The 11,013-nt window shown below is 42.3% G+C and overlaps 2 protein-coding genes across 3 annotated transcripts in view; one reads left to right on the forward strand and one right to left on the reverse strand.

Annotated features, from left to right (window-relative positions):
- The window catches only part of MCEE (methylmalonyl-CoA epimerase), a 30,900-nt gene extending 21,999 nt beyond the window's left edge, over nucleotides 1–8,901 (reverse strand). For both annotated transcript variants that reach the window (XM_012812198.2, XM_003801016.3), the window contains exon 1: nucleotides 8,835–8,901. In XM_012812198.2, coding sequence (XP_012667652.1) covers nucleotides 8,835–8,874 — 40 coding nt within the window. In that variant the 5' untranslated portion in view covers nucleotides 8,875–8,901. The remainder of the gene's footprint in view (nucleotides 1–8,834) is intronic.
- A 460-nt stretch (nucleotides 8,902–9,361) lies between these two features.
- The window catches only part of LOC100952791 (U3 small nucleolar ribonucleoprotein protein MPP10), a 17,850-nt gene continuing 16,198 nt past the window's right edge, over nucleotides 9,362–11,013 (forward strand). Inside the window, exon 1 of the mRNA XM_023507625.1 lies at nucleotides 9,362–9,458. Coding sequence (XP_023363393.1) covers nucleotides 9,370–9,458 — 89 coding nt within the window. The 5' untranslated portion in view covers nucleotides 9,362–9,369. The remainder of the gene's footprint in view (nucleotides 9,459–11,013) is intronic.

The raw sequence follows: 11,013 nt of genomic DNA on the forward strand, positions 1-11,013 counted from the left end.
TGGGAGGCTGAGGCAGGAGACTCGCTTGAGCTCAGGAGTTGGAGGTTGCTGTGAGCAGTGAAGCCACAGCACTCTACCCAGGGGGACAGCTTGAGGTTCTGTCTCAAAAAAAACAAACAAACAAATAAAAGCTAATTCTGAGTTTCAACTAAATTCTGAACTAAGGATGGCACTTTTCATAATGATTTATATTTACAAGTAACACTCAAAGAATAGCTGCATATCAAGAATTATTTGCTCTTCTCTGCCTTTTACAGAAGTAAATTTGAATGTGACAGTGGAGCAACAAACATTTCATGGTAGGACCAAGTGATTTTCTCCCCTCCTTATATTCTGTAATAAGTTCTTTAAAGGCATAACCATACCTTACCTTTTTTTTTTTTTTTTTTTTTGAGACAGAGTCTCACTTTGTCATCCTCAGTAGAGTGTCGTGGTGTCACAGCTCACAGCAACCTCAAACTCTTGAGCTTAAGCGATTCTCTTGTCTCAGCCTCCCAACAGCTGGGACTACAGGTGCCTGCCACAACGCCTGGCTACTTTTCGAGAGGTGGTCTCACTCTGGCTCTGGCTCGTCTTAAATCTGTGAGCTCTGGCAATCCACCCTCCTCAGCCTCCCAAGTGCTGGGATTATAGGCGTGAGCCACTGTGCCTGGCCTTTTACTACTTTTTAATACATGTTTTATTTGAATGATTATCAACTATAGGAAATATCTAATAGTTAGGGGAAAACAAGCAAAGATCAAGAGGGGGCCAGGCGCAGTGGCTCACGCCTGTAATTCCAGCACTCTGGGAGGCCAAAGTCGATGGATTGCCTGAGCTCACAGGTTCAAGACCAGGCTGAGCAAGAGCAAGACCCCCATCTCTAAAACTAGCTGGGGGTTGTGGTGGGCACCTATAGTCCCAGCTACTCAGGAGGCTAAAGCAAGAGAATCGCTTAAGCCCAGGAGTTTGAGGTTGCTGTGAGCTAGGACGTCACAACACTCTATGGAGGGCGACAAAATGAAACTGTCTCCAAAAAAAAAAAAAAAGGTCAAGAGGATATTTAACTCAGGAGATATTTTTCTATTGTTTCTTTTTATAATTTCAAAGCATCAGAGCCAGAACTGCCCCCGAATGTGAAGAAATCCCCTTTTGCTCAGCAGCTGAAGGTGGCAAGGTCTTCTCTCCACGGACGACTCTGCTTCCCCACCCCCCAAACACTGGACTTGAAAAGCCAGATTCCCCCCAGAAGGAAAACTGTGTATATGGATGAGGTTTAAACATAATCTCATAAAATTGCATCATTTAATAAAAGAAATAGAAAAAAAAAAAGAGCATATATTTAATTTTTTTAGACACAGGGGATTACTCTGTCACCCAGGCTGGAGTCCTGTGGTACAATCATAGTTCACTGCAGCCTTGAACTCCTGGGCTCTGTTGATCCTCCCACCTCGGCTTCCTGAGAAGATAAACTACAGAGTACACTGCCATGCTTGACTAATTTTTAAAAATTTTTGTACAAATAGGGTCCCTCTATGTTACCTAGGCTGGTCCCAAACTCCAGGACTCAAGTGATATTTCCACCTCAGTCTCCCAAAGTGCTGGGATTATAGGCATTAGCCACTGTGCCCAGCTCAAGAACATGTATTGTAAACAATAGGTTTTTTAGGCTTAGCGCTCGTAGCACAGTGGTTACAGTACCAGCCACATATACCGAGGCTGGCAGTTTGATGGTGGTTCCAACCTGGACTGGGCCAGCTGAACAACAATTGACAACTGCAACAAAAAAATAACTGGGCATTGTGGTGGGCGCCTGTAGTCCCAGCTCCTTGGGAGGCTGAGGCAAGAGAATCGCCTAAGCCCAAGAGTTGGAGGTTGCTGTGAGCTAGGATACAATGGTAGTCTACCAAGGATGACAAAGTTGGACTCTGTCTCAAAAAAACAAACAAAAAAAACAATAGGTTTTTAGTTAGCTCTGAATGAAAAACATTTCAAGCAGTATTTAGAGTTAGAGACCTTCCACTGACAAAAAAGTAATTCTCCATAACTAAAACTTTGATAACAAGCAGGTTAAAGTGACACTTTTTAAAGACCATAAACCTGATGGTCAATAGAAGGCAAAATTCAGGGTGGCACCTGTGGCTCAGTGGGTAAGGCACCAGCCCCATATACCAAGGGTGGAGGGTTCAAACTCGGCCAGGGCCAAACTGCAACAAAAAAATAGCCGGATGTTGTGGCGGCCTCCTGTAGTCCCAGCTACTGGGGAGGCTGAGGCAAGAGAATCGCCTTAACCTAGGAGTTGGAGGTTGCTGTGAGCTGTGATGCCATGGTACTCTACCAAGGGCAATAAAGTGAGATTCTGTTTCTACAAAAAAAAAAAAAAAAAAAAAGGCAAAATTCAACCTAACATCATCTTCTGCTGTGCCCCAGTCTGTGTTATTGATTACTGAAACACCCAAAGGTTCTTATCACCAGTAGGTTAGTAGCCCAGTTTTATGAACTCATCACAGAAACAGTATGTACAACTAAAACTAAATTTAATGAGATGAATAGTTAATCCTTACTAGATGTAATATGCTCTGATATTTTCTATTCTATTTTATTTCAGTTTTTAAAGTATAGTTACTACCCATTAAATATCTGTCTTGCTGGTTTGTTATAAAGATTGCATAGTTGGTGTAAAAAAAAAAAGTAACACAGTGCCAGACATATATAGTAGGTGAAGAATAAATTCAACAATTCTTGTTGTTAATGACACACAATGATTGTTTGCTAGATGAACGGCAGTGTTATCTGTGAGACCAAGAATCTATCTCAGCAGGACATGGTGATAGTGAGTTATGAAAATGCTAACAATTAACAAAATCCCTGATGCTCTGCCCTTCCTTTTTTGCCTCTACTGCAAGTATAATTTGCAATGAAAGTTCTGCAAATAAATAGAGTCAGTGAACGTTAGGGTAATATGCACATTAGGAAGTTATTTTGTCTGTGAAATTTCTGAATTTTCTCTGCCAGTATTACTTCTACAAGAGATGGGACAGGTAGAGGTGCCCTAACAGTTGTCCTGGTAACAGGAAAGGGACATAAAGAAATGTCAAAACACAAATAACAGGATGTCCAAGTGAAGACTGAGTTTTATGTCCTATGCCATTTTAGGGGCTATTTCAAAACCTTTATCACTGAAGAGGAGGCCTGAGCATCATGCTACTGGAAGCCTCAACAGGAGTCTGTCTTTGTCTATAGCTTCCTCATCATTTGGTTCCAAGTGCGAAAAGAGAAAACATTGATTAGAATGACTGGTTCTTTTTTTGTTTTAATTGAAATCAAAATCTCTTTTGTATGTTAAGTATGTTAAAAAGACAGAAAGATAACAGCATTTTCATATATTTAAAAAATTAAGACCTTGAAGCTACATAGATGTGTCTTCTCTCGAGAGATGTGAACTAGCTTGAGAAAGGAAATTCCGCTTTTATTGGATTTATTTTGTCCCTGAACCTACATTCTGGGATAGGATAGAAGAAAATACAGTGATAGCAGTGAAAATTCAATAATCTTGCTTCTTTAAACCACAGTGAGATACTTCTTACAAGCCACCACGATGGTTGTAACCGTGAAAATAAGAAACAGCAAGTCTTGATAAAGATGTGGACCAACTGGAACTCTTGTATATTGCTGGTGAGAATGTAAAATGGTGTGGCTGCCACACAACAGTTCAGCAGCTTCTCAAAAGTTTCTTTTTTTGGGGTTTTTTTTTTTTTTGCAGTTTTTGGCCAGGGCTGGGTTTGAACCCGCCACCTCCAGCATATGGGGCCAGCAGCTTACTCCTTTGAGCCACAGGCGCTGCCCCTCAAAAGTTAAATACAGTCATAACATGACCCATCAATTCCACTCCCAAGTACCCCAAATAACAGACTAGGAACTCAAACAAAAACTTGTATACTAATGTTCATAGCAGCAGTATTTAAATAGGCAAACAATGAAATATTATTCACATCTACACACTGGACTATTATCTGGGTATAAAGTACTAACACACGGTAAAGCATGGTGTAAAAACATGGGCTGCACAACAGGACATAACAAATGCTGCTGAATTGTACATTTTAAAGGATTATTGTTATCTGAATTTTACCCAAAAAAATAAAGGGATGATCTTAGTAGTAAAATCTGTGGGTGAAATTTGGTAGACCAAGCAAACTGGGTAGGGAACATGAAACAAAGGGGTTAAAATGAGATAGATACTTATACTTAATAAAAACATGTGTTCCTGAGAAGCTGGCTGTGAACTCTTACACTTTTAGCAACTTTTAAAAGATATTTTCCAGTTTTGAGATATGATGACAAATAGAAATTAAATTTATTTTAGGTATACAATATTATGTTGTGATATAAATTAATATGAAATAATTACCATAATCAAGCTAACTTTTAAAGGTTATTTTCATTCTTTTTTTTTTTGAGATAGAGCCTCACTTTGTTACCCCCAGTAGAGTGCTGTGGAGTCACAGCTCACAGCAACCTCTAACTCCTGGGCTCAAGCAATTCTCTTGCCTCAGCCTCCTGAGTAGCTGGGTCTACAGGTGCCCACCACTATTTTCTGAGATAGGGTCTCACTCTGGCTCAGACTGTTCTCGAACTTGTGAGCTCAGGCAATCTACCCTCCTCAGCCTCCCAGAATGCTGGGATTACAGGTGTAAGCAACCTTGCCCAGACTATTTTTATTCTAGATTGTCTTCCAATTGGTAGCAACTCACAACTCTTCCAACTCTTTATTTTTAGGTTTCTCTGTCTCTCATTTCAGAAAGGTGCAGCAAAACTGCATTACTTTGAACCTGTAATATGTAATTTGTGATTATTCCACGAAGGGTTGCTTTGCACAAATAAATTACCATGTGTAATCATGTGTGAATAATGTATAAAACAGGAGTGTTTATGAAGATGAATAACTACGGATTTAAGAGGCAATGTTCACACAGGTCATAAATCTGATATAAAAGTACAAAATTTTATAAAACCTGATATGTATGTTAACTCTAATTCCTGTCTTTTCTTAGTATTGGTTCTCATTAATCACTTTTAGTGTCTTGACTTAAAAATAACATTGAATTTCTTTTGGTGAAGATGTAGCACTTATTTCAGAGCAGGTCTTCTAAATGAAGTAAAGGTTTATCTGCAAAGGTCTCTAGCAGATACATTACGGGTACTTACTATTTAAAGAAATTGTATGTTAAATTTGTATACATGTGTCATAAAATTGTAAATAATCACTTGTAACAAGATTTTTAAACAACTTTGTCTTAACAGTTTTTAAACACATTTATAATTTATATACCAGCCAGCCATGGTGGCTCAGGCCTATAATTGTAGCACTCTGGGAGGCTGAGGCGGGTGGACTGCCTGAGCTCAGGAGTTCCAGACTGGCCTGAGCAAGAGCAAGACCCCATCTCTAAAAGAGCCGGGTGTTGTGGTGGGTACCAATAGTTCCAGCCAATTGGGAGGATGAGATAACAGCATCACTTAAACCCAGGAGTTTGAGGTTGCTATGAGCTATGATGCCATGGCACTGTACCAAGTACAACACAGTAAGACTCTGTCCCCCCCCAATATATATATACACACATATATAATTTATATACTAGAGGTTTCACCCATTTGAAGTGTACAATTCAGTAGTTCTTAATATATTTAAAAAGTTGTGCAACCTTAACATAATCTAACTTTAGAACATTTACTAAGTTTTTAGTTTGAATTTTGCATTTCTGGTTTAAGGAAACATTACAGACTAGCACTTTAGAAGGCTGAGGTAGGAGGATTCTACTTGAGGCCAGAAGTTAAAGACCAGCCTGGGCAACATGGAGAAAATGCTTCTTGACAAAAATAAGAAAAATTACTAAGGCTTGGTGGTGCAGGCGTATGGTCCCAGCTATTCTGGAGGCTGAGGCAAGAGAATCATTGGTGCCCTGTAGTGAGCTATGATCATGTCACTGCACTCCAGTCAGGGCAATGGGGAGACACCCTGTCTGTAAAAAATTAAAAAATAAATTAAGAAGACCTTAGAAAGTCATTCATAAGAAGTGCCTTTAAGTTAGTTTGGTAAGAAGCCTGTAAGTTTTCTTTTCAACATTCAACCAGTAATTTTCACAGTACCACATGTGTACTTTCAACTTGTTTCAATTCTTTAAAAAAATATTTTTAGAGACAGGGGTCTTGCCATCTTGCCCAGACTGGTCTTTATTTCTGGGCCTCAATTGTTCCTCCTACTTTAGACTCTCTAGTAGCTGGGATTACAAGTATGAACCATCTAGCCTGGCTATTCCAAACTATGAACAAGAATAATTTTTTTCTCATCTTAGTACATTAAATAGACTTTGTTTCTGTAAACCAATTTATAGATGATAGAGTAATAAAAGCCAATCTTGCTGAGCGAGGTATCTTTTGCCTGTAATCCCAGTACTTTGTGACACTGAGGAAGAAGGACTCCTTGAGGTCAGGAGTGAGACTTGCTCTGGGCAACATAGCTAGACCACATCTCCAGAGTGGGATAAACAAAACACAAAACTAGCTGAGTATAGTGGCACATGCCTGTGGTCCTAGCTGCTTGGGAGGCTGAGGCAGGAGAACTATCTGAGCCTAGGAGTTTAAGGGCTATGATGGTGCCATGCACTCCAGCCTGGGCACTGAACTCCTGGGCACAAGTGATTATCCTGTCTCTGCCTAAAAAACAGCTGGGACCATACGCATGCACCACCAAGCCTTAGTAATTTTTCTTATTTTTGTGGAGAGGCATTTTCTCCATGTTGCCTAGAGTGAGACCCTGTCTCAAAAACAGAAATAATCCAAAAAGGCCCATAACATAGAATTACCATACAATGCAGCAATTCCACTTTTTGGTATACACTCAAAACAAAGAAGAAATCTAGAGCTATTTGAAAATTCATGTTCGTAGATGTATTATTGACAAGAGCCAAAAGGTAAAACAATCCAAATGTCCACCAAGAGATAAATGGATAAATACACAAAGGAATATTATAAAGTCTTAAAAAGGAAGGAAATTCTGACACATACTACAACATGGATGAACCTTAAAAACATTATGCCAAGTGAAACAAGTCAAAAACAAAAGGACAAATGTTGTATGATTTTACCTATTTAAGATATCTAGTGTAGGCAAACTCATAGACACAGAAAGTAGAATGTCAAGTCCATGACAGAAAGTGGGTGTCAGGGCCTGGGGGAAGACGGGAATGAGTAGTTTTTAATAGGGATAGAATTTCACTCTGGAAAGATGGAAAAAGTTCTAGACATGTACAGTGGTGATGGTTGCAAGATGAAGTGGGCATACTTATTGCCAGTGAACTGTACACTAAAACATGGTTTAAGTAGTACATTTTAAGGCCAGGCGAGGTGGCTCATGCTTGTAATCCCAGCACTCTGGGAGGTGGAGGTGGGTGGATTGCTTGAGCTCATGAGTTCCAGACTAGCCTGAACCACAGCAAGACCTTATCTCTAAAAACAGCTGGGTGTTGTGGGTGTGCTCAGGAGGCTGAGGCAAGGGGATCACTTGAGTCCAAGAGTTTGAGGGTTGCTCTGAGCTATGAGGCCATAGCACTCTACCAAGGGTGACAAAGTGAGACTCTGTCTCAAAAAAAAAAAAAAAAAAAGTACATTTTACATTACATGCATTTAAATATAATTTTAAAAAGTGGGGCCATTAAGGTTCAAGCATCTAAAATAGGATAAATCTATGCTGGCATTGCATGAGACTGGAAAAAAATAATAAAACAGAATAGGATAAATCAAAGCCATTATTTTCATTTTCCTTTTTTTTATTCCAAGGTATGTATGTAAGTTACAAAACAAACATGTATCTTTATCAGTATTCAGTTCTAACAATAAGCATATGACTTGTTGGAAGTCATAGTCCCTTCCCCAACCAGCAACCATTAATTAAAAGCATGCAGTTCTAAAACCACACATTTAAAAATGACTTTACCCTAATATTCAAGTTTTTATTCATATTTTTACTGTCAGATTTTGTATATATCATATAAAAGGCAGTGTGCCTTAAGGTTAAGAATGCAGGTTCTGGTGCTAGCATTTAGCTATCCCAAATGTCCTGGAGTAACTCTGGGCCATTGCCACTCGGCACTTTCGTCCTAACAGGGAATCTCAGATGAAAGGAAATACTTTCCCTCTCGTGAACAGAGGAAAAAAAGAAAAGGATAGAAAGATAGTGTGAGAGTAAGAAAACCTGTTTGTCGTAATTGATTCTACTTAAACATTAGAAAAAATGAAGGTAGAATCCTTCAAGTCCACCTGCTTTTACCTTCCTTGTTTATGTACAAGATGATAAATATAAAGTGTATTTATATCAGCAGGTGCAAAAAAACTCTTTTGGTATTCTTTAAGCCACTGACCTCTGAGTGTGGTCAACAGACACCAGACACGCTCTAAGTTTTTGTTTTATTTTGTTTCACAGGCCTGGCTCTCCTTTTTGGTTTGTCCCAGGTCTATTTCACAGTGCGCGGTGAGGTGACCTCGTCCCTCATCCACTTACTAATCCTTCGCTTCTGTCCCTGCCTTGCCGGACGCGCCGAGCAAGTCCTCTCGTCTTTCGCCCACATGGAAAAGTGCAACATCCACTGGGCACATCTCCCGGGAAGACAGCTAGACTCTCAAAAATCAAGACAATTCCCGCGTTCCGCGGGACGCCCAGGCACGGACGGCAACGCGGAACGCTCGGCTGCCGAGCTCCCAGGTTCAGGTGCTCCTGCCGCCCGCGGCTGCCTCCGCCCTCGGCCTTCCCGTCCCACGCGCCCCGCCCCCGGCGACCTCCGACGGCGCGGGGTATTCACCTGGGACGGTCGCGGCCGCCGCCTTCAGCACGCGCGCCATCTTGGGAAGGGACCCGCTAAGATACCAGCCCAGCCGCAGCAGCGGGGATATAAGCGGCTGAGGGGCGGGGACGGAGGCGTGGCGGGACGGATGGGCGGGGCGCCGGGGCGGGGCGGGGCCACGAGGTGCCCCAGGTGGTGGCGATTGTAGCCACTTTCTGTTACAATACAACGCTTGCTGAGGCCACTCACTAAAGCATAAACTTAAGCCAGGACGTGCCACTCTTTGTGGGTCCCTCAAGCATACAAAGCAGAAAGTTTGAAGAACGTTCAAAGGCGCTACGGCTAACCGGCGGCTCTTTTCGGCTTTCCACCCTTCCCCTCTGCGCAAGCCCAGTGAAAGCGCTCGCGTTGCTCTTGACGCGGGTGGGTGGGTCCGGAACCTGTGCGCCGCGGAACTTTTGGCGCTGACTTCCTCGTTGCCCGTGGTGCGTCTTTGCGGCGCGGCTTCCGGAGACTCTTACATGAGGCTCTACCGACGCAGGTACTGGCAGCCATGGCTCCGCGGGTCTGGCGTCGGCGTACCCTGGAGCGGTGTCTGAGGGAGGTCGGTCAAGCCACTGGCCGGCCCGAGTGCTTCCTTACGTGAGTGCCCGGACCGTGGGCTCGGGGGTGCGGCCTGGGTCTCAGACGGGCTGGAGTTGCAGGTCCCCTGCAAATTCTAGAGCGAGGGTTGGGGAGGTGAGGGGAAGTGGAGATCGCTTTTTCCCAAATTTCAGACACTTTACGCTCCCCTAGAATTTTAAAAATTGTTAATATCTGTGCACTGGCTCGGCGCCTGTGGCTCAAGTGGCTAAGGCGCCAGCCACATACACCCAAGGTGGCGGGTTCGAATCCAGCCTGGGCCCGCCAAACAACAGTGCCGGCTGCAACCAAAAAACAGCCAGGCGTTGCGGCGGGCGCCTGTGGTCCCAGCTACCTGGGAGGCTGAGGCAGGAGACTCGCTTGAGCCCGGGAGTTGGAGGTTGCTGTGAGCTGTGATGCCACAGCACTCTACCCAGGGGGACAGCTTGAGGCTCTGTCTCAAAAAAAAAAAAAAAAATCTGTGCACTGTGGCTGTCTCCGCTGGGGCTTTCCGAGCGTACTTTTGAAATCGAACTAAACTCAATGATAAACGTTCGGAGGCCTCCTTTGAAGAGTTAGGCATCCTCATTCCTGTACACTCAACTCATGTTGGCTGCTTTTTCTTCTCTTGTACCGCCCCTAACGCACCCACTGCTTACCTGTTACTACACTCTATTGAAAGTATGAACTTGTCGCTTGTCTGTGCACTCCTATAACTAAGCTTCTTGAGAATTAGAACTGCCTCTCACGTCCCTTCCCAGCCTAAACTTTCCGTATGTATTTTGTTTAAGAATTTCAAATATGGTCTGTAAAAGTATGATTAAGATTTATATTTCAGACTTCGACCTTGAGTTCCAGGCTCACAGTAACTGTAGACAAACTGAGCTTAATTTGAAGACTGTGTTAACCAGTTTGATGAAAATATTTCAAATTGTATATAAAACCAGCACATTGTACCCCATGATTGCATTATTATACACAGCTATGATTTAATAAAAAAAAAAAACTGAGCTTGATTTGATTTCAATAGCACACAACTGGGAGATCCACAATGTACAACTTCTAACAACTTAAACATTTTTGATACTCTCAGCATCTCAAATTCACTGTCCAAAATACAACTATTGTTTCTATTTACTTGACTATACTCTGCCCTCCCTGAATTCTTTTCCCATACTCTACCACCCAAATCTTCCTACCTCAGCAAATGGCAGTTCTGTCTTTCCCTTTGCTTAAAGATTCAACTAGATACTTACTTGATGTCTTCACTTTTTTCTGTTCTATGTTTGATTGCTTAGCAGCCTTGTCAGTTCTATCTCCAGACTATATTTTGAATCCCCTCCTACTCACCACATTCACTGTTCTAACTCCAGCATCAATCATGACCACCCTTTACCTGGAAGGCTGCAACGATCTCCTAATCACCCACCCTTCATTCTTCTTCTGTGGCCCTGTATCCGAAATGTACATCATTGTTTCATCCCTCTGCTTGGAACCTTCTGAGGTTTCTCCTCACTGTTTTTTTTTTTTTTTTTTTGCAGTTTTTGGCCGGGATCAAGTTTGAAACCACCACCTC

The sequence above is a fragment of the Otolemur garnettii genome, unplaced genomic scaffold, assembly GCF_000181295.1.
Source record: "Otolemur garnettii isolate 467f Iridium unplaced genomic scaffold, OtoGar3 scaffold00194, whole genome shotgun sequence".
NCBI lineage: Eukaryota > Metazoa > Chordata > Mammalia > Primates > Galagidae > Otolemur > Otolemur garnettii.